Source organism: Ranitomeya variabilis, chromosome 1 (assembly GCF_051348905.1).
Source record: "Ranitomeya variabilis isolate aRanVar5 chromosome 1, aRanVar5.hap1, whole genome shotgun sequence".
NCBI lineage: Eukaryota > Metazoa > Chordata > Amphibia > Anura > Dendrobatidae > Ranitomeya > Ranitomeya variabilis.
The window spans coordinates 1,149,428,021-1,149,455,986 of record NC_135232.1 but is presented as its reverse complement, the minus strand read 5'-3'; the positions used below and the strand labels follow the sequence as shown (position 1 = coordinate 1,149,455,986).

Below are 27,966 nucleotides of genomic sequence, written 5' to 3'. Positions count from 1 at the left end.
CAGGGGACTGAGCGGTCAGCAAAAAACCCTAATCAAAAAAACCATCCTGAGATTACAAGAACCCATGTGCCAACTCATGGCACATGGGGAGAACCTCAGTCCACTAGAGCTACCAGCTAGCATAGAGACATAATAAGCAAGCTGGACAAAAAAAACCAAACAACTGAAAATCAGCACTTAGCTTATCCTGAAAGATCTGGGAGCAGGTAGGCAGGAACCAAACAGAGCACATCTGAATACATTGATAGCCGGCAAGGGAATGACAGAAAGGCCAGGTAAAATAGGAAACACCCAGCCTCTGATGGACAGGTGGAAACCAAAGGCCGCAACCCACCAAAGTCACCCAGTACCAGCAGTAACCACCAGAGGGAGCCCACAAACAGAATCCACAACAGTGATGGCTTAGAAACAATCTGTAACCCAGCTATTAACTGAGCCAACGTGAAAAATAGTGAACCGTCAAAGGGTAAATAGTTGTCCAAAGAGCGAAGAGAAAATATCTATATTTAGGTCGTTTTCACCTTTTGCAGTTCTACAATATTTAATGCATAGATGTCAGTCAATTGATATTTTATTTCTGAAACACAATTCTAATGTATAGTCTAGAAATGTAAAATAAAATGGTTAATATTTACTAAAAAATCTAACCGGAAAAGGACCTTGCAAGGGTAAAAACAATCAGTTCGCCTTTTACACAGATTACAACACATCTCTGCAGTTTTTAGTAATAGTAGTGACCACTGACCGCTGTGTGCACACTTGGAAACCTTCCATAAATGTTAGTTGCACCTCCTGTCTTGTTAGATGTGATGCATTTTTTTTCACCATAAAAGCAGCTCTTTTGTTTGGAATTACAGAGGTCAGACGTTTCCTGTAGTTCTTGACCAGGTTTGCACACAGTGCAGCAGGGATTTTGGCCCACTCCTCCATACAGATCTTCTCCTGATCTTTCAGGTCTGTCGCTGTGCGACATTGAGTTTCAGCTCCCTCCAAAGATTTTCTATTGGGTTCATGTCTGAAGACTGGCTAGGTCACTCCAGGTCCTCAAACTGCTTCTTACAGAGCCGCTCCTTGGTTTCACTGTGTTTCAGGTCATTCTCATGCTGGAAGACCCAGCCTCAATCCATCTTCAATGCTCTTACTGAGGGGAGAAGGTTGTTGGCCAAAATCTTGTGATACATGACACCATCCATCCTCCCTTCAATACGGTGAAGTCGTCCTGTCCCCTTTGCAGAAAAACACCCCCAAAGTATGATGATTCCCCCACCATGCTTCACAGTTGGGACAGTGTTCTTGGGGTTGCACTCATCCTTTTTCCTTCAAACAAGGCGAGTGGAGTTAATGCCAAGAAGTTCTATTTTAGTGCTGGGAGCAGCGGTCATGTGATATGTATACTCCCAGCCACATTCCAAATAGATTGTTTTCAGCGTCAAAACACTGACATTGAGTGAGGAATCGCCCATCTAGTCAGAATATGACCGGGATAATGCGTATGGCATATTTGTGGCCATATGACTGCTGCCCCAGGCACCTGAGAATCCTCAGAGTGCAGTGTTAACAAAAAAAGTTAAGTTTTCGTAGCAGAAACTTCCCAACTCTCTAAGGCTACGTTCACATTTGCGTTGGGCGCAGGTTCAGCGACGCATGCGTCATGCGCCCCTATATTTAACATGGGGGCGCATGGACATGTGTTGTCTTGCGTTTTGTGACGCATGCGTCATTTTTGGCGCGTCAGGGCGCACAGGATGCTGCATATTGCATTTTTTTGGCGCCGAAAATCATGCCAAAATTGGACGCATGCGTCACAAAAAGCTGTGTTTTGCATGCGTTGTGCGTTGCGTCACCGACGCTGCGCCGCACAACGCAAATGTGAACGTAGCCTAATTAAAACTAATGTTTTTTTGGAGATGAGTGTGAACATACCCTAACAGTGGCTAATTTCACTCAAACCATTGAAAACACATGCATGCTCCACCGTCCACATAGGGTCTGTTATCTTGATTTTCTGAGTGGTTTGTGTCTTTTTTTTGCTTTTCATCTGCTCTATCAAGCTTTTGTGCTTTTTTATTTATCACATTTTGTCAGTTTGATTTTATGTCTGGAAGTGGAAGTATGGTTTATTAAAGTGATGTGTACTGTTCGATTTATCATGATCAACATTTTTAAAAGTTGATAAGAAAAAAGGCAAATTCACTCCACTTGCTTGGTGGCTAAAAAGTTTTGAAAATGAGGTTACAATACCAAGACTTTTTGTCATGTTCAAATTTTAATCAGAGCAGGTTTACAATTAACTTTCTCTTCGAGTTAATTAGTATTTAGCTTCCGCTGCAAATACAAGGTCAGGTATGTAATCTACTCACAATTAACTTCCATTATATTTTTTTATTATGCGTGAATAACTTGTGCAAAAAATGTTAATTATAAGTTTATGCCATCTTTTATACTGTAATATTCTTTTAAAATTTTTAAGTTGATGACAGAAATGATTGAGCCAGTCACATCTGCAAATTGCTACATGACAGGCTCCGTGCGCTCCTGGTCAATGCACTGACCAAAACCATAAATGTTTCAGACTTTAAAGGGTAACTGTGTTTTTTACCTCGAAAATTATAGCAGCCCATTCAGAAGGGCTTTAGTGACCAATAATTAGACCATGCAGTGTAAGGTTATCCTAGACAACTATAAATTTTTCACAAATCAGGATGTGATAATCCAGGCCAGGGTTTACTTTCTGCCTTTCCTTCTCCAGTCTGGTCATGTCGGGGTTAACCTTTCCTGCCTCTCTTTGATTTTTGGGTGGCTATTTATTGGTGCGGTTGCTACCAGCCTTTGTCAGCGATAGTTCTGGTCCTCGGCTTGAGCAGCTGACCCATTATTCCCTAGTGATCCTTCTGCCTCTGACTTCCTGTATTGATGTTTGATCTGTTCCCTATCCCTGACTTAGCACTTGTTTGGTGATTTCCCTATATTGTATGGCTCGGCTTGAACTTTGAACCCCAGCTCCTGTTCCCCGTTTTTGATACTATGCTCTCTGACCGGCTTTTGACTTTCTGGCTTGTAATCTGACTCCGCCTCCCGTTTTGGATACCGCGTTCCTTGTCCGGCTTTGACTCTCTGGCTACTACTGACTCCGCTTTTCATCTCCTGTCTCTGGCACTGCGCTCTTGGCTGTTAATGACCCGGATAGTTTGACTTCTCTCCAGCCGTCTCGTGGTGGCACCCATCGTGGCACCTCTACTCCTCTGGAGGTGAGCTATTGTCATCTTCCGGTGGTACTGCACCCTTGGCAACACGACATTATCGCTGACCTTTCTAATTTTGGGGGATCCCTTCTTCTCCCCTTCACTGTTGTGGTATGGATTCGCTTCGTACTCTGTGGGACCAACTCAAATGATGCAAGAATTATCTGTGGAGCACAGGGCTTTGGCTACTTCTCAGAAGCAGGTGCAGAGGGAGCTGGCTGAGACAGTTAAAATAGCCTTTTCTGTCAGTAAGGCTGGTGACGTGACTGATGTGTCTCTGCACTCTCCGGAGCCTTCAGTGAAACTCCCTGACACTTTCTATGGCAAGAAGGATACGCTCCGCACGTTCAGGGAGGGTTGTATACTATTGTTTTCCCTTAAGACCCCAACCTTCAGGGGATGAGTCAGTGGGTGGGGATAATTATATCTTTACTGAGGAGGGTCTACAGTCTTGGGCTTTTTCCTTACCCCCGACAGCTCCTGTGAGAATGTCTGTGGATAATTTCTTTGAGGCTCTGGGCCTCATCTATAACGAACCAGACCGAGTCAGATTGGCAGAGGATACTTATGGGTCTATCTCAAGGAAAGCTCTCTGCCGAATGGTACTGTTCGGAATTTCGGCGATGGTCCCCAGAGGTGTCATGGAATGACTCGGCACTCAAGTGTCACTTCCGGAGGGGACTGTCTGATCACTTAAAGGACACTCTGGCTCTTCATCCTCCTCCCAGCTCTCTGGAAGAGGCCACGACTGAGGCCATCCGCATGGATCAGAGGTTACGGGAGAGAGGAGTCATGCAACGGTTAAGCCGGCATCCTCACAAGCTGCTGAGCTCATGGAAGCTGGGGCCATCACCTTTAAGGAAAGGGAGATGTTAACGAGAAGACAAATTTTGTTTTTACTGCGGTGCTCCAGGACATTGGAAGGACTGTCCCTCCTGACCTCCCAAGGTGTCGGGAAATGCCTAAGTCTGGGTAACTACCGAGGAGGATGCCCAGACTGACAGGTACCTTTTTCCTCATTCCTTAAAGTACTGTTAAAAGTGGAACTTGGTATTGAGAACTGCTTCAGTCCCACTTCGGCCTTTGTGGACTGTGGGTCATCTATGAACCTAACTAACTTGGTGGCCAGCTGCAAGTTATGAACAGTTAGGTTGGGGACTCCTAATAAAATCGTGGCCATTGAGTCTGCACCTCTCACCAAGGGTGATGTTAATTTCATCTCTGAAGAGTTCACCCTCAAGGTGGGGGCCCTACACCAGGAGCGTATTTCTGTCAGCGCCTCATGCACAGCTCGTCGTCCCGTCAGCGCCTCGTGCACAGCTCGGTTCTCCGTCAGCGCCTAGGGCAGAGCTCGATTTCTGGTCAGCGCCTCGGGCACAGCTCGCTTTCCGTCAGCACCTCATGCAGAGCTCGGTTCCCCGTCAGTGCCTAGTGCACAGCTCGGTTCTCCGTCAGCACCTCGGGCACAGCTCAGTTCTCCGTCAGTGCCTCGGGCAAAGCTCGCTTTCCCGTCAGGACCTCTTGCACAGCTCGCTTTCCGGTCATCGCCTCGGGCACAGCTCGGTTCTCCGTCAGCACCTCGGGCACAGCTAGCTTTCCCGTCAGCGCCTCGGGCACAGCTCGGTTCTCCGTCAGCGCCTCTGGCACAGCTCGGTTCTCCGTCAGCGCCTCGGGCACAGCTCGCTTTCCCGTCAGCGCCTCGGGCACAGCTCGGTTCTCCGTCAGCGCCTAGGACAGAGCTCGCTTTTCCGTCAGCGCCTCGGGCACAGCTCGCTTTCCCGTCAGCGCCTAGGACAGAGCTCGCTTTCCCGTCAGCGCCTCGGGCACAGCTCGCTTTCCCGTCAGCGCCTCGGGCACAGCTCGCTTTCCCGTCAGCGCCTCGGGCACAGCTCGCTTTCCCGTCAGCCCCTCGGGCACAGCTCGCTTTCCCGTCAGCCCCTCGGGCACAGCTCGCTTTCCCGTCAGCGCCTCGGGCACAGCTCGGTTCTCCGTCAGCGCCTCGGGCACAGCTCGCTTTCCCATCAGCCCCTCGGGCACAGCTCGCTTTCCCGTCAGGACCTCGGGCACAGCTCGCTTTCCCGTCAGGACCTCGGGCACAGCTCGCTTTCCCGTCAGGACCTCGGGCACAGCTCGCTTTCCCGTCAGCCCCTCGGGCACAGCTCGCTTTCCCGTCAGGACCTCGGGCACAGCTCGCTTTCCCGTCAGGACCTCGGGCACATCTCGCTTTCCCGTCAGCCCCTCGGGCACATCTCGCTTTCCCGTCAGGACCTCGGGCACATCTCGCTTTCCCGTCAGCCCCTCGGGCACAGCTCGCTTTCCCGTCAGGACCTCGGGCACAGCTCGCTTTCCCGTCAGCGCCTCGGGCACAGCTCGCTTTCCCGTCAGCGCCTCTTGCACAGCTCGCTTTCCCGTCAGCGCCTCGGGCACAGCTCGCTTTCCCGTCAGCGCCTCGGGCACAGCTCGCTTTCCCGTCAGCGCCTCGGGCACAGCTCGCTTTCCCGTCAGGACCTCGGGCACAGCTCGCTTTCCCGTCAGCGCCTCTTGCACAGCTCGCTTTCCCGTCAGGACCTCGGGCACAGCTCGCTTTCCCGTCAGCGCCTCGGGCACAGCTCGCTTTCCCGTCAGCGCCTCTTGCACAGCTCGCTTTCCCGTCAGCGCCTCGGGCACAGCTCGCTTTCCCGTCAGCGCCTCGGGCACAGCTCGCTTTCCCGTCAGCGCCTCGGGCACAGCTCGCTTTCCCGTCAGGACCTCGGGCACAGCTCGCTTTCCCGTCAGCGCCTCGGGCACAGCTCGCTTTCCCGTCAGCGCCTCGGGCACAGCTCGCTTTCCCGTCAGCGCCTCGGGCACAGCTCGCTTTCCCGTCAGGACCTCGGGCACAGCTCGCTTTCCCGTCAGCGCCTCGGGCACAGCTCGCTTTCCCGTCAGCGCCTCGGGCACAGCTCGCTTTCCCGTCAGCGCCTCGGGCACAGCTCGCTTTCCCGTCAGCGCCTTGGGCACAGCTCGCTTTCCCGTCAGCGCCTCTTGCACAGCTCGCTTTCCCGTCAGGACCTCGGGCACAGCTCGCTTTCCCGTCAGGACCTCGGGCACATCTCGCTTTCCCGTCAGCCCCTCGGGCACAGCTCGCTTTCCCGTCAGGACCTCGGGCACAACTCGCTTTCCCGTCAGCGCCTCGGGCACAGCTCGGTTCTCCGTCCTTATGAGGTAAAAAAAAATGGCGCCAAAGTCTCCAAAGCGAGAGCGACACGAGAGCGCTCACGCTGGGTGCCTCATGTGCTGACGTCAGCACGGTGCAGCCGCGGAGTCGCGCACATCGGAGGAGGAGCTTCGTTCGAGCTGTGAGGAGAAGTCGTTGTCGTCTGTGTTCGGTGAGAGCTCCCGAGTGCTCGTGTGCGGAGGAGCGCGGCCAGAAACGGCGGCAGCAGCAGCACCCGCGGTGTGAGGAGGAAGAAGGCGAGCAGCGGAGCAGGTAAGCGGAGACACGGGCGGAGGGAGCGCGGCGACTGCGTGACTGCAGCAGGAGACAAGATGGCGGCGGCCGCCACAGTGAGGGGAGGGAGGTCTCTGCGTGTCCGGAGGCCCTCACTGCTCTGCACTGGGAGTGGAGACGGGGGCCGAGGGGTTAATATTTCCCACCACGCCGCCCTCTCGGTGTTAATCTGAGGATTTTGCTCCGTTTCATTTACACTTCCCCTTTTTTTTATATATATATATATATATATATATATAATTTCTGCGCCCTTTGCTCGGTCAGCGCCATAGCCACTGCCGTTTCCCTCCTGACTGCGTCACGTCCTGTGATTTCCGCTGAACGCCGCTGTTTCTGGGGCGCGTCCTCATAAGTCGTCTGTATGTTTGCCGTTACCGTTTGCATCTCTATTTTTCTGTTATTACTGCTTATTACGCTCAGTCAGACCGTTCGAAAAACGAAATTTCTTAATAGTAACTGGGGAAAAAAAGTATATAAAGGGTTCAAAATTAAAGGGTCTGTGGTAGCGCAAAGCGATTGTCAGGACCCGGGTCATCGTCCACGGCGGTAATTAGCGAGCGCGGAAAACCTGCTGTTACCTGACGACATCCCTGGCGCTTCTCTTGACATAATCATTGTGCATATGTAGTACGGCCATCGCCATTAGTCATACAGCATTCCAGTCTGCAAATCCTCTAAAAACCAGCAGCAGCGGTGTGAGGAGGAAGGACGAGTGGCAGGAGAGCAGTGACTGCAGGAGACAAGATGGCGGCCACCACCACAGTGTCCGAGCCACCGAGGCCCTCACTGCTCACAACTTCTTCTCATACCCCAGGTTGCAGCCTCACTGCAGACAGATGTATGGGGCAAGGCTGCGCCCGCTGGCCAGGGGTGTGTATAACGTATACATACCCGTTCCTGGGTCTGAAACCGGCGAATCTCCACAGTACAGTGCGTATCCTGGGAGGATTCAGAAGTCTGCAGACTTTTATCGGTTTTGACCGGACAACCACTTTAAAATAGAGAAATAAGACACCTACCAAACCGCGCCATTTTTCTAATATTCTATATCACATGACTCTGGCAGCCAATCGCAGGCCACGTTCTCTCCTCGTCTGAGTGGCAACTAATTGGCTGCAGTGGTCTCCTGCTAGAAGGGAGAATGAGATGTCATCCAGTAGCGTGATGGTTGGGTAGGTATTTTTTTTTTTTTTTTTAAACAAAAAAATTGTAGTGGACAACCTTAAAGGCAACCTGTGACTTGGGGTGGGGGACAATGTGGGGTTAATCTGCAGGTTAATAGCCTTCTGAACATGCCCTGTGCCCGAACTTGAAGCCCCCCTGCCAGGAAGAAATGAACTTTACCCCCCTGCAGTGTTCGGTTATGGGGGAGGTGCTATGTGTATAGAGTTGGGGCTGTAGTCTCACCCCTGGCAGTGGCTGACAGTAGCTCATCATCACTGGGGCCTTTCAGTCAGTCATTGCAGGGGGTGCAGTTCATTTCCTCTCGAACTGCAGGAATCGGGCACATTCAGGACTCTATTAACCTGCAAAATAAGTTTGAATTGCTCCCCATGTAAATGTAAAAGAAAAATACAATTATCTTCTTTTCATTGTCAAAAACACATCCTTTTGCAGTTCCAGGAAAGTGAATCAGATTTTGTTTTGTTTTCGCAATTTTGCTGTACTAAGAATTTTTTTTTACAGCTTTCCATCACCTCACATGATAAAAAGGACTGTTTCATTCATAAGTACAACTTGTCCCGCAAAAAACAAGTCCTCATACGACTGGCGGAAGAATGAAAAAAGTTAAAAGGAATCTGTCACCCCCAAAATCGCAGGTGAGCTAAGCCTACCGGCATCAGGGGCTTAGTTACAGCATTCTGTAATGCTGTAGATAAGCCCCCGATGTATCCTAAAAGATGAGAAAAAGACGTTAGATTACTCACCCAGGGGCGGTCCCGCTGCTGGTCCGGTCCAGGGCCTCCTATCTTCATAAGATGACGTCCTCTTCTGGTGTTCACGCTGCGGCTCCGGCGCAGGCGTACTTTGTCCTGTTGAGGGCAGAGGAAAGTACTGCAGTGTGCAGGTGCTGGGCCTCTCTGACCTTTCCCAGCGCCTGCGCACTGCAGTACTTTGCTCTGCCCTCAACAGGACAAAGTACGCCTGCGCAGGAGCCGCGGCGTGAAGACCAGAAGAGGACTTCATCTGATGAAGATGGGAGGGACCGGACTGCAGCAGGACCGCCCCTGGGTGACTATAATCTAACATCTTTTTCTCATCTTTTAGGATACATCGGGGGCTTATCTACAGCATTACAGAATGCTGTAGATAAGTCCCTGATGCCAGTGGGCTTAGCTCACCTGCAATTTTGGGGGTGACAGGTTCCCTTCCATTCTATAGGATTCAGTCTGGAAAAAGTGCGTGCATGACATATCCGAAGTCTTTGCTGTTACTGTAAAAAGTAGCTTTTAATTTGAAAACAGTGCAATGGGTGAACATGGCCTAATAGTGACTTTATTTGCAATTATTATTATTTATTTATTTATTTTTTACAGGGACGGGGGGATTAAAGTCAACCAGTTCAAGCCCAGGCCATGATCCCTCTACACCCCCCCCCCCTTTCCTGATTAGGCAGAAGTATATAATGTTTTAAGAGCGCTAACAAACATTCTTGTTTTAGATATAAATAAATGTAACATTTTTTTTTCATGATATGTGCAGTATAATATTTACTCAAATTCTTTTTTTTTTTTTTTTTTTTTTTCCTTCCTCTTTGCCAATATCTGGGTAAGTGTTTGGGGAAACGCATATTTTCGGGGACTGCACAGGATCTTAGCTGCTTCCAGCATTGCGCTTTTCTGGACAGAGAGCTCAGATGTTGTTCCTGGGATCTGTTGTAGCCATTCTTACAACTTAGTGGTCACTGCTCCAAGTGCTCCTATCCCCACTGGAATCACTGTTGCCTTCACCTTCCACATCTTCTCCAGTTCTCCTTTGAGGCCCTGGTATTTCTCCAGCGTCTCATATTCCTTCTTTCTGATGTTGCTGGGCACTGCCACATCTATTATTGTTGTCTTCTGGTCCCTGTCTAAGATCACTATGTCTGGTTGGTTAGCCAACACCTGCTTATCTGTCTGGAACTTAAAGTCCCACAGGATTTTAACCCTTTCATTCTTCCACTTTTTCTGGGGTCTCCCACTTGGACTTAGGGGGACTTATCCCATATGCTGTGCAGATGTTCCTGTATACAATCCCCGCTTCTTGGTTGTGGCATTCGGTATACGCTGTTCCTGCTTGCATTTTGCATCCCGTCGCTATGTGTTGGACGGTTACTGAGGTTTTTTTTGCATAGTCTGCACCTTGGGTCTTGTCTTGTGTGGTAGATTCCTGCTTCTATGGATCTGGTACTTAGTGCTTCCTCTTATGCCGCTATGATTAGTGCCTCTGTGCTGTCTCGGAGTCTCGTTTTCTCCAGCCATTGGTAAGATTTCTCAATGTCTTGCACCTCCATTATTGGTCCATGGTACATCCCATGCTGCGGGTTGTCTTGCCATGGCACCTCATGGTGCTGTTCTTCCTTCCAGATCTGTTGTTGTTGCTGCCTTAGACTTTCTCTCGGCATCTCATCTTTTGGTGCCATTTTCCTGATGTATTCCTGGATACTCCTTGTTTCATCCGTGATGGTGGCTTGGATGCTCCTCAAGCCTCTACCACCCTTCTTCCTGTTGGTGTATAATCTTTGTGTGTTAGACTTGGGGTGGAGACCTCCATGCATTGTGAGGAGCTTTTGTGTCTTCAAATCTGCAGCTTCCATCTCTTCGTTTGGCCAGCACACTATGCCAGCAGGGTATCTGATAACTGGCAGGGCATATGTATTGATGGTGCAGATTTTATTCTTCCCATTGAGCTGGCTCTTCAGGACCTGTCTTATGTGATGGTATTTGGATGTTGCTGCTTTCCTTGCCTCCTCATCATGGTTACCGTATCCCTGTGAGATGCCGAGGTACTTGTAGGTTGTCTGTACGTCTGCTATGTTCCCTGCTGGTAATTCCACTCCATCAGTTTTGACTACTTGCCTCTCTTTATTACCAACTGGCTGCACTTTCCAGTCCGAAGGATATCCTGATGTTCTTCACTGTAGATCCTTGTCAGGTGAATCAGTGAGTTGATGCCTCGATCGTTTTTCGCATACAGCTTGATGTCATCCATGTAGAGGATGTGGCTGATGGTGTTTCCACTCTTAACCTTGTATCCATAGCCAGACTCTAATTTTCCGACTGAGGGGGTTCACACCTATGCAGAACAGCAATGGGGACAGAGCGTCACCTTGGTATATTCCGCATTTGATGGTCACTTGTGCTAGTTGTCATGAGTTGACTTCCAGTGTTGTTCTCCATTGCCCCATTGACTTTCTGAGGAAGCTTCTTAATTTCCTGCTGACATTGTACAGAGCCAAGCATTCACAGATCCATGTGTGTGACATTAGTCATAGGCTTTCCTGTAGTCAATCCAGGCTGTGCTGAGATTAGTCTGTCTGGATCTTGAGTCTTGAGCGACTGCTCTAACTACTAGGAGCTGGAGCTTGGAGCCTCTGGTGTCAGTCACAATGCCTTTCTGAGCTGGATTCATGTACTGGTTCATATGGTTCTGTAGCTTGGTGGCTATGATGCCTGACAAGAGTTTCCATGTTGTTGGAAGGCAGGTTATTGGGTTGGAGTTGGATGGTACTGTTCCTTTGTGAGGATCTTTCATGATCAGCACTGTTCTTCCTTGTGTTAGCCAAGCCGGGTGGTGGCCCGCTTCTAGCAGTTAGTTCATCTGCTTGCCTTACGTTCATGTACCGCTGTTAATTTCTTTAGCCAGTAGGTGTGGATCATTTCTGCGCCAGGTGTTGTCCAGCTCTTCATGTTCTTGACGCGCTGTTGGATATCTGCTTCTGTAATGGTGACTGGTTCTTTCTCTTGGTGGTTGCTGTGTTTCATTCTCAGATCTTGCAGTCACATTGCACTGGTGTGTGTTTTTTTTTTTTTTTTTTTCCCCATATGTTCCTCCAGTATTGTTCAGTCTCTGCTGTTGGTGGAGTTGCTGCCTTGTGCTGTTATTCTGTAGTTGGGAGTACACCTTGGATGGTTCTTTGGAGAACGGGGCATTTATCTTCTTGCCTCAGCTTCTCTAGTATATCTCCCCTGTCTAGCAGCGAGTGCTGTGAGCTTCTGTTTTGCAGTCTCTAGTGCTTCAGTTGGAATCAGACCTTTGTACTTGTCTAACTTGGTCTTATTCTTGATCTTTACACCCTTCCGTATTTGCTAGTTGGCTAACTTCCCTTCATCTCACCTTGATCTTTCTCTCAGGTCTTCTTTTCCAAGGGGGGTACGTACTTCTGCTGTTCTTGCTGGTTGTATAGCCAAGCATTTCCATGATTGCTGAGGCAGTAGCGTATATCAGTTTATTGGTTTGAGTTATGGTGATGGTAGGTATTGATGCAAGTGCTCTGTTGGCATCTTCTAGCATACTGTCTTGTAGTTTGGTTTTTTGTTCTCTGGTATTGATGGTATTTAGTTTATCCAAGATCTTCTGTTTCAGATCACCTGCAGTGCTCTCCAGTTGCAGGGTTGGATCAGGATCTTCAGGGGTTGCACATGTTGTTCTTCCAGGTCTTCGTGTGGGTTGGATCTGCAGTACAGTTGATCCATCTCAAGTTGTGATAATCACTTTCTCTTCATGATATTGAAACGTTGGGTGACTAGTTGTTTCTCAGTCAGTGGACATACAGGTCTTGCATCCATCCAGAGTTTCCTCATATGCTTCATATATCCCCTCTCATTTGGTCTGCTGTTATAGTAGCATTTCATCAGATCCTGGTTCTCTTGCCTTGTCCATGTATGGTTTGTTCCAGTAGCCCATTTATCATCAGATTCTCCTGGTTCCTCAGCATCTGACGTGGACCTTGTTAATCCGGGCGATGTCCGAGCCGGCATGACTCTTCGTTCGTGACACTGTCATGTTTGAGGTAGACACTATAATGTTAGTAGTCTTGCCTAAGGACTACTACTGGAATAATATTTCCAACAGGGCAGAGCCACATTGATGGTTGTGCAGCTTAACCGCTACGCTAGAACAGCCACCTAGGGTAGGTATTAGTGTATAATGGTGTTAGGAGCCTTGGTATGTAATTTACTTAATTTATTTTTCCACAGCTAAATGTGTATGTATGTGTATATACAGTGTGTGTGATATATATATATATATATAAATAATCTCTATCTCAAAAAAATAAAGGGAACACTTAAACAGAATATACCTATAAGTAAATCAAACTTCTGTGAAATCAAACTGTCCACTTAGGAAGCAACACTGATTGACAATCAAGTTCACATGCTGTTGTGCAAATGGAATAGACAACAGATGGAAATTATTGGCAATTATCAAGACACTCGATAAAGGAGTGGTTCTGCAGGTGGAGACCACATCTCAGTACCTATGCTTTCTGTCTGATGTTTTGGTCACTTTTGAATGTTGGTTGTGGTAGCATGAGCTCGACTCTACAACCCACACTAGTGGCGTAGGTAGAGCAGCTCATCCAGGATGGCACATCGATGTGAGCTGTGGCAAGATGATTTGCTGTGTATGTCAGTGTAGTGTCCAGAGGCTGGAGGTGCTACCAGGAGACAGGCCAGTACACCAGGAGACGTGGAGGGGGCTGTAGGAGGGCAACAACCCAGCAGCAGGACCGCTACCTGAGCCCTTGTGCAAGGAGGAACAGGAGGAGCACTGCCAGAGCCCTGCAAAATGACCTCCAGCAGGCCACAAATGTGCATGTGTCTGCAAAAATAGTTAGAAACCGACTCCATGAGCATGGTCTGAGTGCCCGACGTCCACAGATGGGGGTTGTGCTCACAGCCCAACACCGTGCAGGAAGCTTTGCATTTGCCACAGAACATCAGGATTGGTAAATTTGCCACTGGCGCCCTGTGCTCTTCACAGATGAAAGCAGGTTCACACTGAGCACATGTGACAGAGTCTGGAGACGCCTTGGAGAACGATCTGCCTGTAACATCCTTCAGCATGACCGGTTTGGCAGTGGGTCAGTAATGGTGTGGGGTGGCATTTCTTTGGAGGGCCGCACAGCCCTCGATGTGCTCGCCAGAGGTAGCCTGACTGCCATTAGGTACCGAGATGAGATCCTCAGACCCCTTGTGAGACCATATGCTGGTGCGGTTGGCCCTGGGTTCCTCCTAATGCAGGACAATGCCAGACCTCATGTGGCTGGAGTGTGTCAGCAGTTCCTGCAAGATGAAGGCATTGAAGCTATGGGCTGGCCCGCCCGTTCCCCAGACCTGAATCCGATTGAGCACATCTGGGACATTATGTCTTGCACCATCCACCGACGTCCCGTTGCACCACAGACTGTCCAGGAGTTGGCGGATGCTTTAGTCCAGGTCTGGGAGGAGATTCCTCGGGAGCGTGCCCAGGCGTTGTAGGGAGGCCACACGCACCACTGAGCATTTCCTTGTCTGGAGGCATTTCCACTGAAGCTGGATCAGCCTGTAACTTCATTTTCCACTTTGATTTTGAGCACCATTCCAACTCCAGACCTCCGTGGGATATTAGTTGTGATTTACGTTTATCGTTTTTAGGTTTTATTCTCGACACATTCCACTATGTAATGAATAAAGATTTGCAACTGGAATATTTCATTCAGTGATATCTAGGATGTAGGATCTTAGTGTTCCCTTTATTTTTTTGAGTAGTGTGTATATATGTGTGTGTGTATATGTATGTATGTATGTATGTGTATATATATATATATACTCACTTTTATTGTCCTTGTATAGTCCGTTGTGTAAGCAGACAGCACACTGACCAAAAATACATTCATCTGAATGTAGCCTCCATCAGCATTCAGACAGCTTTATTTTGGTCTGAGTTTTCACTGATGGACCTTGCGGTTTTGATGAAGTATATTTACCATGTCTTAAAGCTCCAATAGAGATGCTGAAAAGCATGACATCAGTGTGAATGCAGCTGAATATATAGCAGCAGCAGTGGTGTAACGGCCATCGGAAGTTCTCATCTGCTCCACACCTACCGAGCAAGCTCTGTGCAGCTCTGTTCATGGGAGACAGTGTGTGTGTGTAGGCAGCCATGTTAAAGATATATCAGATTGACCTTGAATACAAGTCTTGTTTTAATTGTGAGCCCATACCGTACGAATGCACACTTTTTGGCCCTTTTTTTACTAAGGTATTCCCTTTTATGAGTGGGATAATCGGCTCTCTGGGTGCCGTAAATTCCCAAATTTCAAATGCACTCAGACACATGCTGCATAACCTTCCACATCCCCATCAGTTACCAACACTCGAGGACGCTAGTTATCACCAAGAGTTCATTCAAAAATCGTGACTGTGGAATCTTATACAGCATTTGGTAGCTTGAGTGCGTTTGTGACACCTGGATTTTTGCAACTTAGTATTTGTTTGCTTTTTAATGATCTGAAATAAAATATTGGATTTTACTGCACTCTTGGAACTGAACCATTTTCCTACTCAAACATAAGTTTACCCTGGGAATGGCATTGTCAAGACATGTGTAAAAACACAGTACTGGAGAGCTGGCAGACTAACATACAGTATATCACAAAAGTGAGTACACCCCTGACATTTTCATTAATATTTTATCTTTTCATGGAACAAAACTGAGGATACGATACATGTATATTTGGCGTACCCTCTAAATAACTCAGCACACATTCATTAATGTTTAAACTGCTGACAACAAAAAGTGAGTACTCCCCTAAGTGACAATGGCAAAATTGCGCCCAATTAGCCATTTTCCCTCCCCGGTGTCATGTGACTCATCAGTATTACAAGGTCCATGTGAATGGGGAGCAAGTATGTCAAATTTGTTATCTTCTCACACACTTACTGGTCACGGCAAGTTCAGCATGGCCCCTCATGGCAAAAAACTCTGAGGATCTGAAAAAAGCTGAACTGTTGCTCTACAAAAACATGGCTGAGGCTATAAGAAGATTGCCAACACCCTCAACCTAAGCTGCAGCACGGTGGCCAAGACCATACAATGGTGTAACAAGACAGGATCCACTCAGAACAGGCCTTGCCATGGACGACCACAGAAGAAGAGTGCACATGCTCAGCGTCCTATCCAGAGGTCATATTTTCACAATAAATGTATGAGTGCTGACAGCATTTTTGCAGAAATTGCAGGGGTCGGGGGTCCGCCTGTCAGTGCTCAGACCATACATCGCACACTGCATCAAATTGGTCTGCATGGCCGCCGTCCCAGAAGGAAGCCCCCAAACACTTTGCTGAAGACAAGCAGACTAAGGACATGGATTACTGGAACCATGGCCTGTGTTCTGATGAGACCATGATAAATTTACTTAGCTCAGATGGTGTCAAGCGTGTGTGGCGGTCACCAGGTGAGGAGTACAAAGACAAGTGTGAAATGCCTACAGTCAAGCATGGTGGTGGGAGGGTCATGGTTTGGGGCTGCGTGAGTGCTGCCGGCTGTGGGGAGCTACAGTTCATTGAGGGAACTATGAGCATGAGGGACCATTCCAACATAACGACGCCCCCACACCTCCAAGATGGCCAACTACCTTGCTAAAGAAACTAAGGTTAAAAGTGCTGGACTGGTCAAGCATGTCTCCAGACCTAAACCCTATTCACCATCTGTGGGGCATCCTCAAATGGAAGGTGGAAAAGGCGCATGGTCTCCAACATCCACCAGCTCTGTGATATCGTCATGGAGGAGTGAAGAGGACTCTAGTGGCGACCTGTGAAGCTCTAGTGAAGAGAGTTAAAGGGAACCTATCACCCCGTTTTTTTCGGTATGAGATAAAAATACTGTTAAATAGGGCCTGAGCTGTGCATTACAATAGTGTAGTTTGTGGACCCCGATTCCCCACCTATGCTGCCGAAATACGTTACCAAAGTAGTCATTTTCGCCTGTCAATCAGGCTGGTCAGGTCGGATGGGCGTGGCTTCTTCCCCCAGATATTGCGTAGTTTTCCGTTGGTGGCGTAGTGGTGTGCGCATGTCCAACGTCCCCAATCCTGCACGGGGGGGTGAAAATAGCAGCGATGTCCGTTATTCCATTGGTGGTCGGTGGGCGCGGCCATCTTCCTTTGGCCGCGTGTGCGCAGAAGCGGCGCTCTGCTGGCCGCGGCTTCAGGAAAATGGCCGCCGCGATCTCCATCTGCGCACGCGCGGCATCCCGCGGCCATTTTCCTGAAGCCGCGGCCAGCAGAGCGCCGCTTCTGCGCACGCGCGGCCAAAGGAAGATGGCCGCGCCCACCGACCACCAATGGAATAACGGACATCGCTGCTATTTTCACCCCCCCGTGCAGGATTGGGGACGTTGGACATGCGCACACCACTACGCCACCAACGGAAAACTACGCAATATCTGGGGGAAGAAGCCACGCCCATCCGACCTGACCAGCCTGATTGACAGGCGAAAATGACTACTTTGGTAACGTATTTCGGCAGCATAGGTGGGGAATCGGGGTCCACAAACTACACTATTGTAATGCACAGCTCAGGCCCTATTTAACAGTATTTTTATCTCATACCGAAAAAAACGGGGTGACAGGTTCCCTTTAAGGCAGTGCTGGAAAATGGTGGCCACACAAAATATTCACACGTTGGGCACAGTTTGGCCACTTTCACTTCAGGGTTCACTCACTTTTGTTGCCAGTGGTTTAGACGTTAATGGCTGTGTTAGAAAATGAAAACAAGCTGCTGTATTTGTAAATGTTTGTGGTTCTGTGACTCTTTGAGGGTTGAAGTCGGGATGAGCTATTAAATGCGACGGCTAATTGTTTTGGGACCAGGAAGCTTGAGAAGATTGGAATATTCTGCGTGAAGCTTCTCACCACCCCCCACCCCTTTTTTTTTTTTTTTTTCTCCTTTTTTGTTATGTAATAAAAAAAGAGAAGTACTTGCTAGTTTTTCACTAAGGCAAAAGAATAAATAAGGCGGTAAATGTAGACATGCTTGCTGAGATAATAGAAAACTGCCGACCTAATCCTTAGTTGACTAGTGGTTCGGCACTTCAGACCTGATGGTCAGCAGATATGGGTGTAACTTGATTTCAGTTATTTTCCTCTGATGTCCCTTTTTATTCCTAGTGATGTGCATCCAATTATCTAATAAAATGGATATGGGGACCCCCAAGTATTCCTTGGGCGGATGACATTGAGGAAGAGAGGGGTTGGACAGATGGATTTCAACGTGCTCAAGCCTTTTATTCTCTGGGATGATACACTGCCTGTTCAGTATAGCAGCACCTGCCCTTGCAGAACATACTCGCACTTGAACAATGGTTGAAGGTTGAACTTGATGGACCTAGGTCTTTTGTCAACCTATGTGACAAGCTGAGTGTGCGTCTAGGGGTAGAGCAGGTCTGTCAAGTGAGGATGCATTATGGTCAGACAGTAATTCACTTTTGTCGTGTATGTACCCGGGACTGCGCCTGTCATTTGTCAAAGATGTCGCTTACACCTATGTGTTACAACCATTTAGTAAGGTTTGTTCCAGCCACCGGCTTTGTGTCTTACACTAGGGACGGCACTCATCCCAGGAAACCATTCTATAGATTCCTTGCCAATACTTTTTTTTTTTTAAGATTTTTGTGGGTTCAGGTGACAGGACCCCAAAAAATGTTGCAATCTTCTGTTTGTTATAATAGAGAATTTTGCAGCTGCCCTTTTTTACCTTCTAGTCTTGCAATTACTGGACATTGGATGAGTAATATTTTCACAGGTTAATGTCGATATGTGACATCCTGCTTTTGTCACAAGTACATCAAATAATGTTTCTAAAATAAACACTTCATTGCTTCACTTCAGGCCACAATCATTGCATGTCATGCAAACATGACCTTGTAGTACCTATGTTAAAGTACAGTGACTTCCTTTTGACCTGACCTGTGCTAGATTTTAGATTTCTAAGATTATTCCTCAGAAAACCTAACATTCAGAAGGAAGATAATAGAATTTAACACAAAATCTTCTTCTATACCTTCATTATAGAAAAGACTTCTGTTTGTAAATTGAGACCTTGTAATGCAGGTTAGGCCTGGAAATTGGTGCATAAATTAAGATGAAATAAGCTGCTGAATTTATGGAATTTCACTCTATATACGCCAACTGTTTTGCTATGGTAAAATGACATGTGGGACGTTCTACATGGTTAATGCTTATCACTGATAGCTGCTGTATACTTTTTGACGATCCTTTAAGCTGTGAATTTGCTGGCTGAATTTATAAGGCTGAAAATGAAGTTATCTTCAACTCCATGATGTGAACATTTGCCAGCTCACGGCCCTACCATAAAGTAATGACACCGCACTGTTATACCGCTTCATTGGTACCTTGTCTGACGCGTTAAGCAGTACGTAAATAAAGCCATTAGGAACAGTTTTTCTTCTATGAAACTCCAGGCAAAAAAAAAAAGTTTAAGTTCAGCTTTAACACCTAATTTTTATTAACCTCAGTAGCAATGTGTCAGATGTCGCTGTCCTCTTCTCGACAGCGTATCTGCGCTCGGCAGCACAGCCAGACGGCACTAGAATCATCTGGCTGTGGTCAGTAGTATTTCTAATGCTCTGCCGGTATTAAAACTGGTGCTGGCCGAGACTATCACATTCAGTGGAAATCTGCAAAATGGCAGCCTAAAGGCGTGAACTACCTGACGACATGTGAAACTCCATAATGACTTCCTAAGGTGCTGGGTTGTGACCTGCAACACACGTGTTTGATTTATTGGTGTCGGTCACAAGTCGCTCGGGACTCGCTTGCTATGGAGTTTAATGCAAGTTGATGTGTTATTTTCTAGACAACGAAATCACTATTCTGAAATAATATGACCCGCAGCAAAGTAAGATGTTTTCGGATATGGGTCTTGTCTCTGAATTGCTCTCTGAAGACACATTGCCAAGTAGTCGCAGCCAAAAACTGAGTTTCCTTAATTAGTCTTGAATTTAACAATTGTAAATACTGTTCCCTTTAGTTACCCCCAAAATCTTATTTGCTATGGTTTAGTGCCTACAGAATTTGAGCAGTTTCTGTTCCTGGTCTTCTATTGTTAAGATTAGAACAATATTTGGCAATATTGTGCTTAAAGAAAAAAGTGTGGTCCTGAAATATGTATGGAGGAAAAAAGACAATTGAGCAATGTGTGGGCCAGCTATTTGTGTGGGCCAGCTATCCTTCCACGGTGAAAACCCTTGCATCGGAGTATCTACTGCACATATCTGTCCTAGGAAATAATAAAGCCTTTAACTATTGCCTCTTCCTGCCGATGAGTTGCCTGCCATATAACAGGAGAGGTGGTTGCCGCTGGCTATTACGCTGGTACTGAAGTATGGAGAGTAGCGAGAATAAAAGGATTTATTACATGTTAATAAGTCAGTCATCGGAAAACGCCAACTTTCTATATATCCACCATTGTAGATTTTTCTTTCGGTATATATTGTGATCTCGTAAAAAAGGTTTCAAATCCTTTTGTTCTGGTTTTAACCTTCATTCATCGAGGTAAAAAAATGCTAATACTTCCTCAAATTAAGACATTAATTACTACCAGACAGCTTGGTGAATTGGCTGATAATTCTGTATTTCCATCTCTGGTTGTACCCAGTATATGTAGATTGAAATGATGACAAATCTAATACCTGTGTTTTAAATTTCAGCTTTGTGTTGTTCTTGGAAAATTGTGCTCCAGTTGCGAATACCTTGAACTTTGGAGTTTCTAATCCAGTCCCCTTGAGCCTTCCTCATTTACAGCTTGCCCAAATTAAGACTCAGTTGGCTCTTCACCATTTGACTTCCGTCACCTCCAACAATACTTCCTCAATTTTTGCTTTGTTAAACCAGGCTTTGTTGAAATTAAGTACTGTTCACACCATGTTTAACCGTGGAGGGTTTCCCGGGCAGAGGCCAATGGGCCATACTCCGATGAATCAACCCAGTATGAACCTTCCTGGAATGAATATGACGGGTATGAATATGTCTGGAATGACTATGTCGGGAATGAGCATGCCTGGAATGACCATGTCTGGTATGGGTATGTCTCCCATGAACCAACCAAGTATGAATCTCACTGGTATGAACCATCCTGGCATGAACCACCCACGTATGGGTCATCCTGGAATGACACCTCCAAACATGGGCCTATCTGGAATGAATCAACCAAATATGAATATGAATCTAAATCGAATTAATCAACCAAGTATGAATCAACCAAGTATGAATCAACCAAGTATGAATCAACCAAGTATGAATCTAAATCGCATGAACCATCCAGACATGAACCAAGGAGGAGGAATGGGTTTCCGTCCAGAAATGAATAATCAAGCATTTGGCATGAGGCCTATGGACAATACTGGAGCCTTTGGTGGTGGAAATACAGACTCAATGGGAATGCCGATAAGACCAGTAATGCAGCATACTACTCCTGATATGCTCATGGGTCCACAAGTGTTACAACAACGGTTTTCGAGCCCAAGTGTCCCCATGCATCAAGGACAACCAAGAATGCCAACCCAGACCCAAGAAATTCCTTCTATTGTGAATCGTGTGGTGACACATTCCTCAGATCCGATGATGATGAAGCCTAAAGCCCCTTTACAAGAACCTGCACATGTCATGAAGAAAAACCTATGGGACACCAATGTATATGGAAATGAAGGTCAAGAGATGGGAATGAAATTGGTCCCAAGTGGCCCTTCACTTGATAACGTTTCCAATGTCCAGAATCGCTACACGAATGAAAGTGCCTCAAGTATTCTAGAAAGCTTTGGCCTGTCAAATGAAGACTTGGAAGAGCTCAGCCGCTATCCTGACGATCAGTTGACCCCGGGAAACATGCCAGCTATCTTGAGAGACATCAGACTACGTAAAATTAGTCGTCCTGCACCTGTGCCTGAGCAGACCCCTGAAAGAAGACCTGCTATTGAAGCTGCACCAAGTAACGTTATTGATTATGGACACTCAAGCAAGTACAAGTATAATGAACCCGCCACGTCGCTACGTTCTTATGACTCGCCAAGAAAAGAGCAAAAGCCTCTACCAGCCAAGAAAGAGACTGTAGCACCGAGCATTGCGAAGCCCCAGATAACTCCTGAAAAAAAAATGGATAACAAAATTCCCACTCTATCTGGAAGCCGTAAACCGGTGTGGCAATCTTCATCAAAGCCTGACCGATCCAACAATAAGACTTTAGTTGGTAAAGCTCCCGCACCAGTGACGGCCGTAGTGACGGTCACCACTACAGAAAGTCCTGTGATTGCTATTAAAGCTGATGCGACCACCATCCCGGATGTCGTCCCTCCTGTCCAGGCCGAATTGACGCCAGCTGTCCAAATCGTGGCCGGTGTCAGCCAAGTCACCTACCAACCACCCGCTGAAAAGCCTGCTGCCGGCAAAGAGGGCTATGTGCCAGTCTTGTCTCAAGAAGAAGCTCAGAAAATGAAGAAGTTGCCGACTCCTTCCATGATGAATGATTACTATGCCGCTTCTCCTCGGATATTTCCTCATATCTGTTCTCTGTGTAACGTAGAATGTAGGCACCTGAAGGTGAGTGTTTTCATGTTTGTATGTATATAACAATCAGTGTATGCATGCTAGGCCGCTGATGAGTGTCAGTCATAGAAGGCTTTACCTAGTTAGATGTGTGCCTAATGTTTTATTAGGACCATCCAAGGGACTTGTGTATTGACCCTTTACTACCCACCTTACCCAGACACGGTTAATCGTAGCCCTATATTAGGCGGAGGCTATATCTGTACTTTCCTGACAGAATGGGACTTCTATTATCTGAGAAAAAAAAGTTTTAGTATGTATTGTATATGCTCCATATTGCCCAATTAATCCCGGTGAGGGATACAAACTTGCTGGTGTGGGGTTGAGATTAATGACAGGGTAAAGTAGATGGGGGAAATTCACCGAAGACTGTTGGAAAATTGCCGAACACCAGTCCCTGTCATTTTAAGAAAAGAGATGAAGAATCTACAAGACGGGTCAAGGATTGAAGATCTTCCCACACCTTTATATCTTTGGCAATAATTGGATGAACCGGCAAAGTTGTGAAGACTGAAGTGGCTCATCGAAGACTTACTGCAGTACTATATATAGTGACCATTAAAGATTTGTGTCACTATTGGGGGAAGAGGGGGCGTCGTTATGGGGAAAGGTAAGTTTGGGAAATGTCACTGCCTACTACGTTAGTAGCTACCAGCCTTATAGGCCTGAGTTCATGGTGAGAGATTTACTTTTTCCATTTTTTTTTTTTTGTCCAAATAGGTATGCATTTACATATAAAATAAGTTGTGGTTACTGCATCATCACAGTTCTTATTTTTATTTATTTTTGGTAAAACATTTTTTTTAAACTTCTCTTTAATGGTTAAAAAGATAATCCTTCATGTGGCCGTGTGCAGCTCGTCCACCTCCTAGCCTCTGCTTGTCAAGGGTCCTTCATTGCCACGGCTGGGACACTTTGGCCGCAATGTAAACCATTTAATAGAAGGGATTTTTTTGTTTCTATACATTTAAAGAAGTCTCGCCCACCCAGCACACCCGCTCCTTTTTTTTTTTCCCTTTTCAAAAACATCCCCTATTAGTTCTGCCGGTATACCATCCTAACTGTTGTCTCCCTTATTGTTTAGGACTGGATTAAACACCAGAATAACACGTCCCACATTGAAAGCTGTCGGAACCTGCATCAACAGTAAGAGAAATCATTTGTGCTTTGCTGCAAAAAAAAAAAATATTGAAAAAAAAAAATCTGGATTTTACAAATGCAGGATAAATATGTGAGCACATGTGAATGTTTGTATTCAGGAGAGCAGCTGGCTATTACTACTGCCTTTCTTTATTGGTCCTGTCTGCTGTCATACACTGGTTACACCTTAGCGCATCCTGTCACCATTATACAACCAATCCCCTGCTGTAAAACCAAAAAAACGATACTCCGGACCGCCGGCCCTCCTCGCTATCGGTGCTGCAGCAGCACGGATAATTCGGGTGGAGTACGACTGCTGCTGCTCCACGAGACTCCTGCAAGCATCCATACAACCAATCCCCTGCTATAAAACCAAAAAACGATACTCTACTCCGGACCGCCGGCCCTCCCCGCTATCGGCGCTGCAGCAGCACGGATGGTTTGGATGGAGTACGACTGTTGCTGCTCCACGAGACTCCTGCGAGCATCCATACAACCAATCCCCTGCTATAAAAACAAAAAACGATACTCTACTCCGGACCGCCGGCCCTCCCCGCTATCGGCGCTGCAGCAGCACGAATGGTCCGGGTGGAGTACGACTGTTGCTGCTCCACGAGACTCCTGCGAGCATCCATACAACCAATCCCCTGCTATAAAAACAAAAAACGATACTCTGCTCCGGACCGCCGGCCCTTCCTGCTATCGGTGCTGCAGCAGCACGGATGGTTCGGGTGGAGAACGACTGCTGCTGCTCCACGAGACTCCTGCGAGCATCCATACAACCAATCCCCTGCTATAAAACCAAAAAAACAATACTCTACTCCGGACCGCCAGCCCTCCCCACTATCGGCGCTGCAGCAGCACAGATGGTTTGGGCGGAGTACGACTGTTGCTGCTCCACGAGACTCCTGCGAGCATCCATACAACCAATCCCCTGCTATAAAAACAAAAAACGATACTCTACTTCGGACCGCCGGACCTCCCCACTATCGGCGCTGCAGCAGCACGGATGGTTTGGGCGGAGTACGACTGTTGCTGCTCCACGAGACTCCTGCGAGCATCCATACAACCAATCCCTTGCTATAAAAACAAAAAACGATACTCTACTTCGGACCGCCGGACCTCCCCACTATCGGCGCTGCAGCAGCACGGATGGTTTGGGCGGAGTACGACTGTTGCTGCTCCACGAGACTCCTGCGAGCATCCATACAACCAATCCCTTGCTATAAAAACAAAAAACGATACTCTGCTCCGGACCGCCGGCCCTTCCTGCTATCGGCGCTGCAGCAGCACGGATGGTTCGGGTGGAGTACGACTGCTGCTGCTCCACGTGACTCCTGCGAGAGGTTCACGTTTTGGGGTTGGCGGTGTTGGCCGCATGGAGTGCGGAGATTTTATTTCCTACCTACCTAATACTGTAATAGCAGGTTACCCAATAGTATTCCACCCCTTTTAAAAAGGATCTATCAGTTCTGAGAAAAATGCAAATAATTGGGGTGTAAAGCTAGCGTCACACCAGCATGTTTTCTCTCATCTGAGAAAATCGGACATGTGCATGGCCCCTTAGACCAACATTGGTCCAAGTGTGAGCCGCTGATGTTTCGTCTGATCGTGAGTGGTTCGGGAAAATTAATTTTTACCATATTGAGCTCAAAATATCTTATTTTTTTTTTTTTTTTAATTTTTCAATTTTATAGATTTCGTATAAATTCACTGAAAATAAGTCAGAAAGAAAAAGGTGCAAAAACTTTGTGCCTAAAGCCTAACCTTCGTACGGCATGGGATTTCTCAGCCATGTAATAAGACATGGCTGCTTTTAAAGGGTTAATCTGCAAGAGAAGGAAACTGCTTCCTGTAAAGGGTTAATGTCAGTCTTACTAAGCGCACATAGGCAACAGTGGACACCATAAGGGCGTAGTCAGACAGACGTAATACACGGACCCGCTGGCATCTATCCTGACACCCCCCCCCCCGAGTGTGATGGCTCCATAGAAATACTTGGTCACATATGGGCTGGGAGAGCTGCCGGCTAGGCCGAACATTTGGGACATTTCTGGCCTATCCATAGGATGTACAGTTATGGCCAAAAGTATTCACACCCCTGCAATTGTCAGATAATACTCAGTTTCTTCCTGAAAATGATTGCAAACACAAATTCTCTGGTATTATTATCTTCATTTAATTTGTCTTAAATGAAAAAAAACACAAAAAGAATTGTTCTAAAGCAAAATTGGATATAATTCCACACCAAACATAAAAAAGGGGGTGGACAAAAGTATTGGCACTGTTCGAAAAATCCTGTGATGCTTCTCTAATTTGTGTAATTAACAGCACCTGTAACTTACCTGTGGCACCTAACAGGTGTTGGCAATAACTAAATCACACTTGCAGCCAGTTGACATGGATTAACGTTGACTCAACCTCTGTCCTGTGTCCTTGTGTGTACCACATTGAGCATGGAGAAAAGAAAGAAGACCAAAGAACTGTCTGAGGACTTGAGAAACCAAATTGTGAGGAAGCATGAGCAATCTCAAGGCTACAAGTCCATCTCCAAAGACCTGAATGTTCCTGTGTCTACCGTGTGCAGTGTCATCAAGAAGTGTAAAGCCCATGGCACTGTGGCTAACCTCCCTAGATGTGGACGGAAAAGAAAAATTGACAAGAGATTTCAACGCAAGATTGTGCGGATGTTGGATAAAGAACCTCGACTAACATCCAAACAAGTTCAAGCTGCCCTGCAGTCCGAGGGTACAACGGTGTCAACCCGTACTATCCGTCAGCGTCTGAATGAAAAGGGACTGTATGGTAGGAGACCCAGGAAGACCCCACTTCTTACCCAGAGACATAAAAAAGCCAGGCTGGAGTTTGCCGAAACTTACCTGAAAAACCCTAAAATGTTTTGGAAGAATGTTCTCTGGTCAGATGAGACAAAAGTAGAGCTTTTTGGGCAAAGGCATCAACATAGAGTTTACAGGAGAAAAAAAGAGGCATTCAAAGAAAAGAACATGGTCCCTACAGTCAAACATGGCGGAGGTTCCCTGATGTTTTGGGGTTGCTTTGCTGGCTCTGGCACTGGACTGCTTGACCGTGTGCATGGCATTATGAAGTCTGAAGGCTACCACAGCATAATGTAGGGCCCAGTGTGAGAAAGCTGGGTCTCCCTCAGAGGTCATGGGTCTTCCAGCAGGACAATGACCAAAAACACACTTCAAAAAGCACTAGAAAATGGTTTGAGAGAAAGCAATGGAGACTTCTAAGGTGGCCAGCAATGAGTCCAGACCTGAATCCCATAGAACACCTGTGGAGAGATCTAAAAATGGCAGTTTGGAGAAGGCACCCTTCCAATATCAGGGACCTGGAGCAGTTTGCCAAAGAAGAATGGTCTAAAATTCCAGCAGAGCATTGTAAGAAACTCATTGATGGTTTCCGGAAGCGGTTGGTCGCAGTTATTTTGGCTAAAGGTTGTGCAGCCAAGAATTAGGCTGAGGGTGGCAATACTTTTGTCTGGCCCATTTTTGGAGTTTTGTGTGAAATGATCAATGTTTTGCTTTTTGCTTCATTCTCTTTTGTGTTTTTTCTTTTAAGACAAATTAAATGTAGATGATAATACCAAAGAATTTGTGTTTGCAATCATTTTCAGGAAGAAACTGAGTATTATCTGACAGAATTGCAGGGGTGTCAATACTTTTGGCCATGACTGTATAACCCTTGTCTGTTAGAGAAGGGGCGCTCTGTGTAGGAGTTCGGAAAAGCCTGCTCATTAACTGGTGAAGCTCTGTAGAAATGCAGATGGACAGGCACAGCCCCTTCTCGATTTTTGGCAGCACCTGCATCTGCTGAACATTTATGATAAAAGAAGTTTGCCCAACAATATTTATTTTTTTTCTCTTTCTCCTGTCTATGTAATTAGTGCGGGTGGATTAATATACTTACTGGTCGCCATCTTCTCCACTTTCCAGCCCTCTCTGAGTGCTTCTCTCTGATGGCTCACACAAGAACCATCGTTTCTTTCTCGTAGCATAGTCTTGTGTTGGGAAAGTGACTCCGTGTGATCCAGCGAGTATAATTAAGTCACATGACGTAAGACCCTCTGAGCGGCTGGAAACCAGGGAAGACTTCAGTCGGTAATTATATTAAACACCTACTCTGCGTTACATGGACAGGACTAGAAAAATATATATATATTTTTTGTGATTTTCTAATAGATATGCCCTAAATGTTTCAGCTGAGGAGAAACCCAAACTAAAGGGTTCCCTACAATTGATAGCATATTTTAAGGCACTCCCAAAAGTCACAATAATGAAGGAGCGGAGATCTGACACGTATGCTCGCACAACTCTTAGGGTTATAGACTGCGTTCCCCAGGTATGTTGGTATGTAGGCGCCCCAACCTTGTGCATAATAAAGACCATGGACTCATTGTCTTCTGTAAAGACATCATTTTAATATTTTTTTTTTTACGTTGTGCGTAGGTATCCTGACTGGAACCCACAAGTCCTCTCTTCTCTAAG

The 27,966-nt window shown here is 46.7% G+C and overlaps 1 protein-coding gene across 2 annotated transcripts in view; it reads left to right on the top strand.

Moving 5' to 3' along the window:
* ZNF638 (zinc finger protein 638) overlaps nucleotides 1-27,966 on the top strand; it is a 197,454-nt gene that overhangs the window by 136,236 nt on the left and 33,252 nt on the right. Inside the window, exons 1-4 of one of the 2 annotated variants that reach the window (XM_077280348.1) lie at nucleotides 6,473-6,708; nucleotides 20,425-22,309; nucleotides 23,400-23,461; nucleotides 27,928-27,966. In XM_077280348.1, the coding sequence (XP_077136463.1) occupies nucleotides 20,639-22,309; nucleotides 23,400-23,461; nucleotides 27,928-27,966 (1,772 nt within the window). In that variant the 5' untranslated portion in view covers nucleotides 6,473-6,708; nucleotides 20,425-20,638. Of the gene's footprint in view, nucleotides 1-6,472; nucleotides 6,709-20,424; nucleotides 22,310-23,399; nucleotides 23,462-27,927 lie in introns of those variants that run through there. The other variant, XM_077280347.1, reaches the window with a different exon arrangement.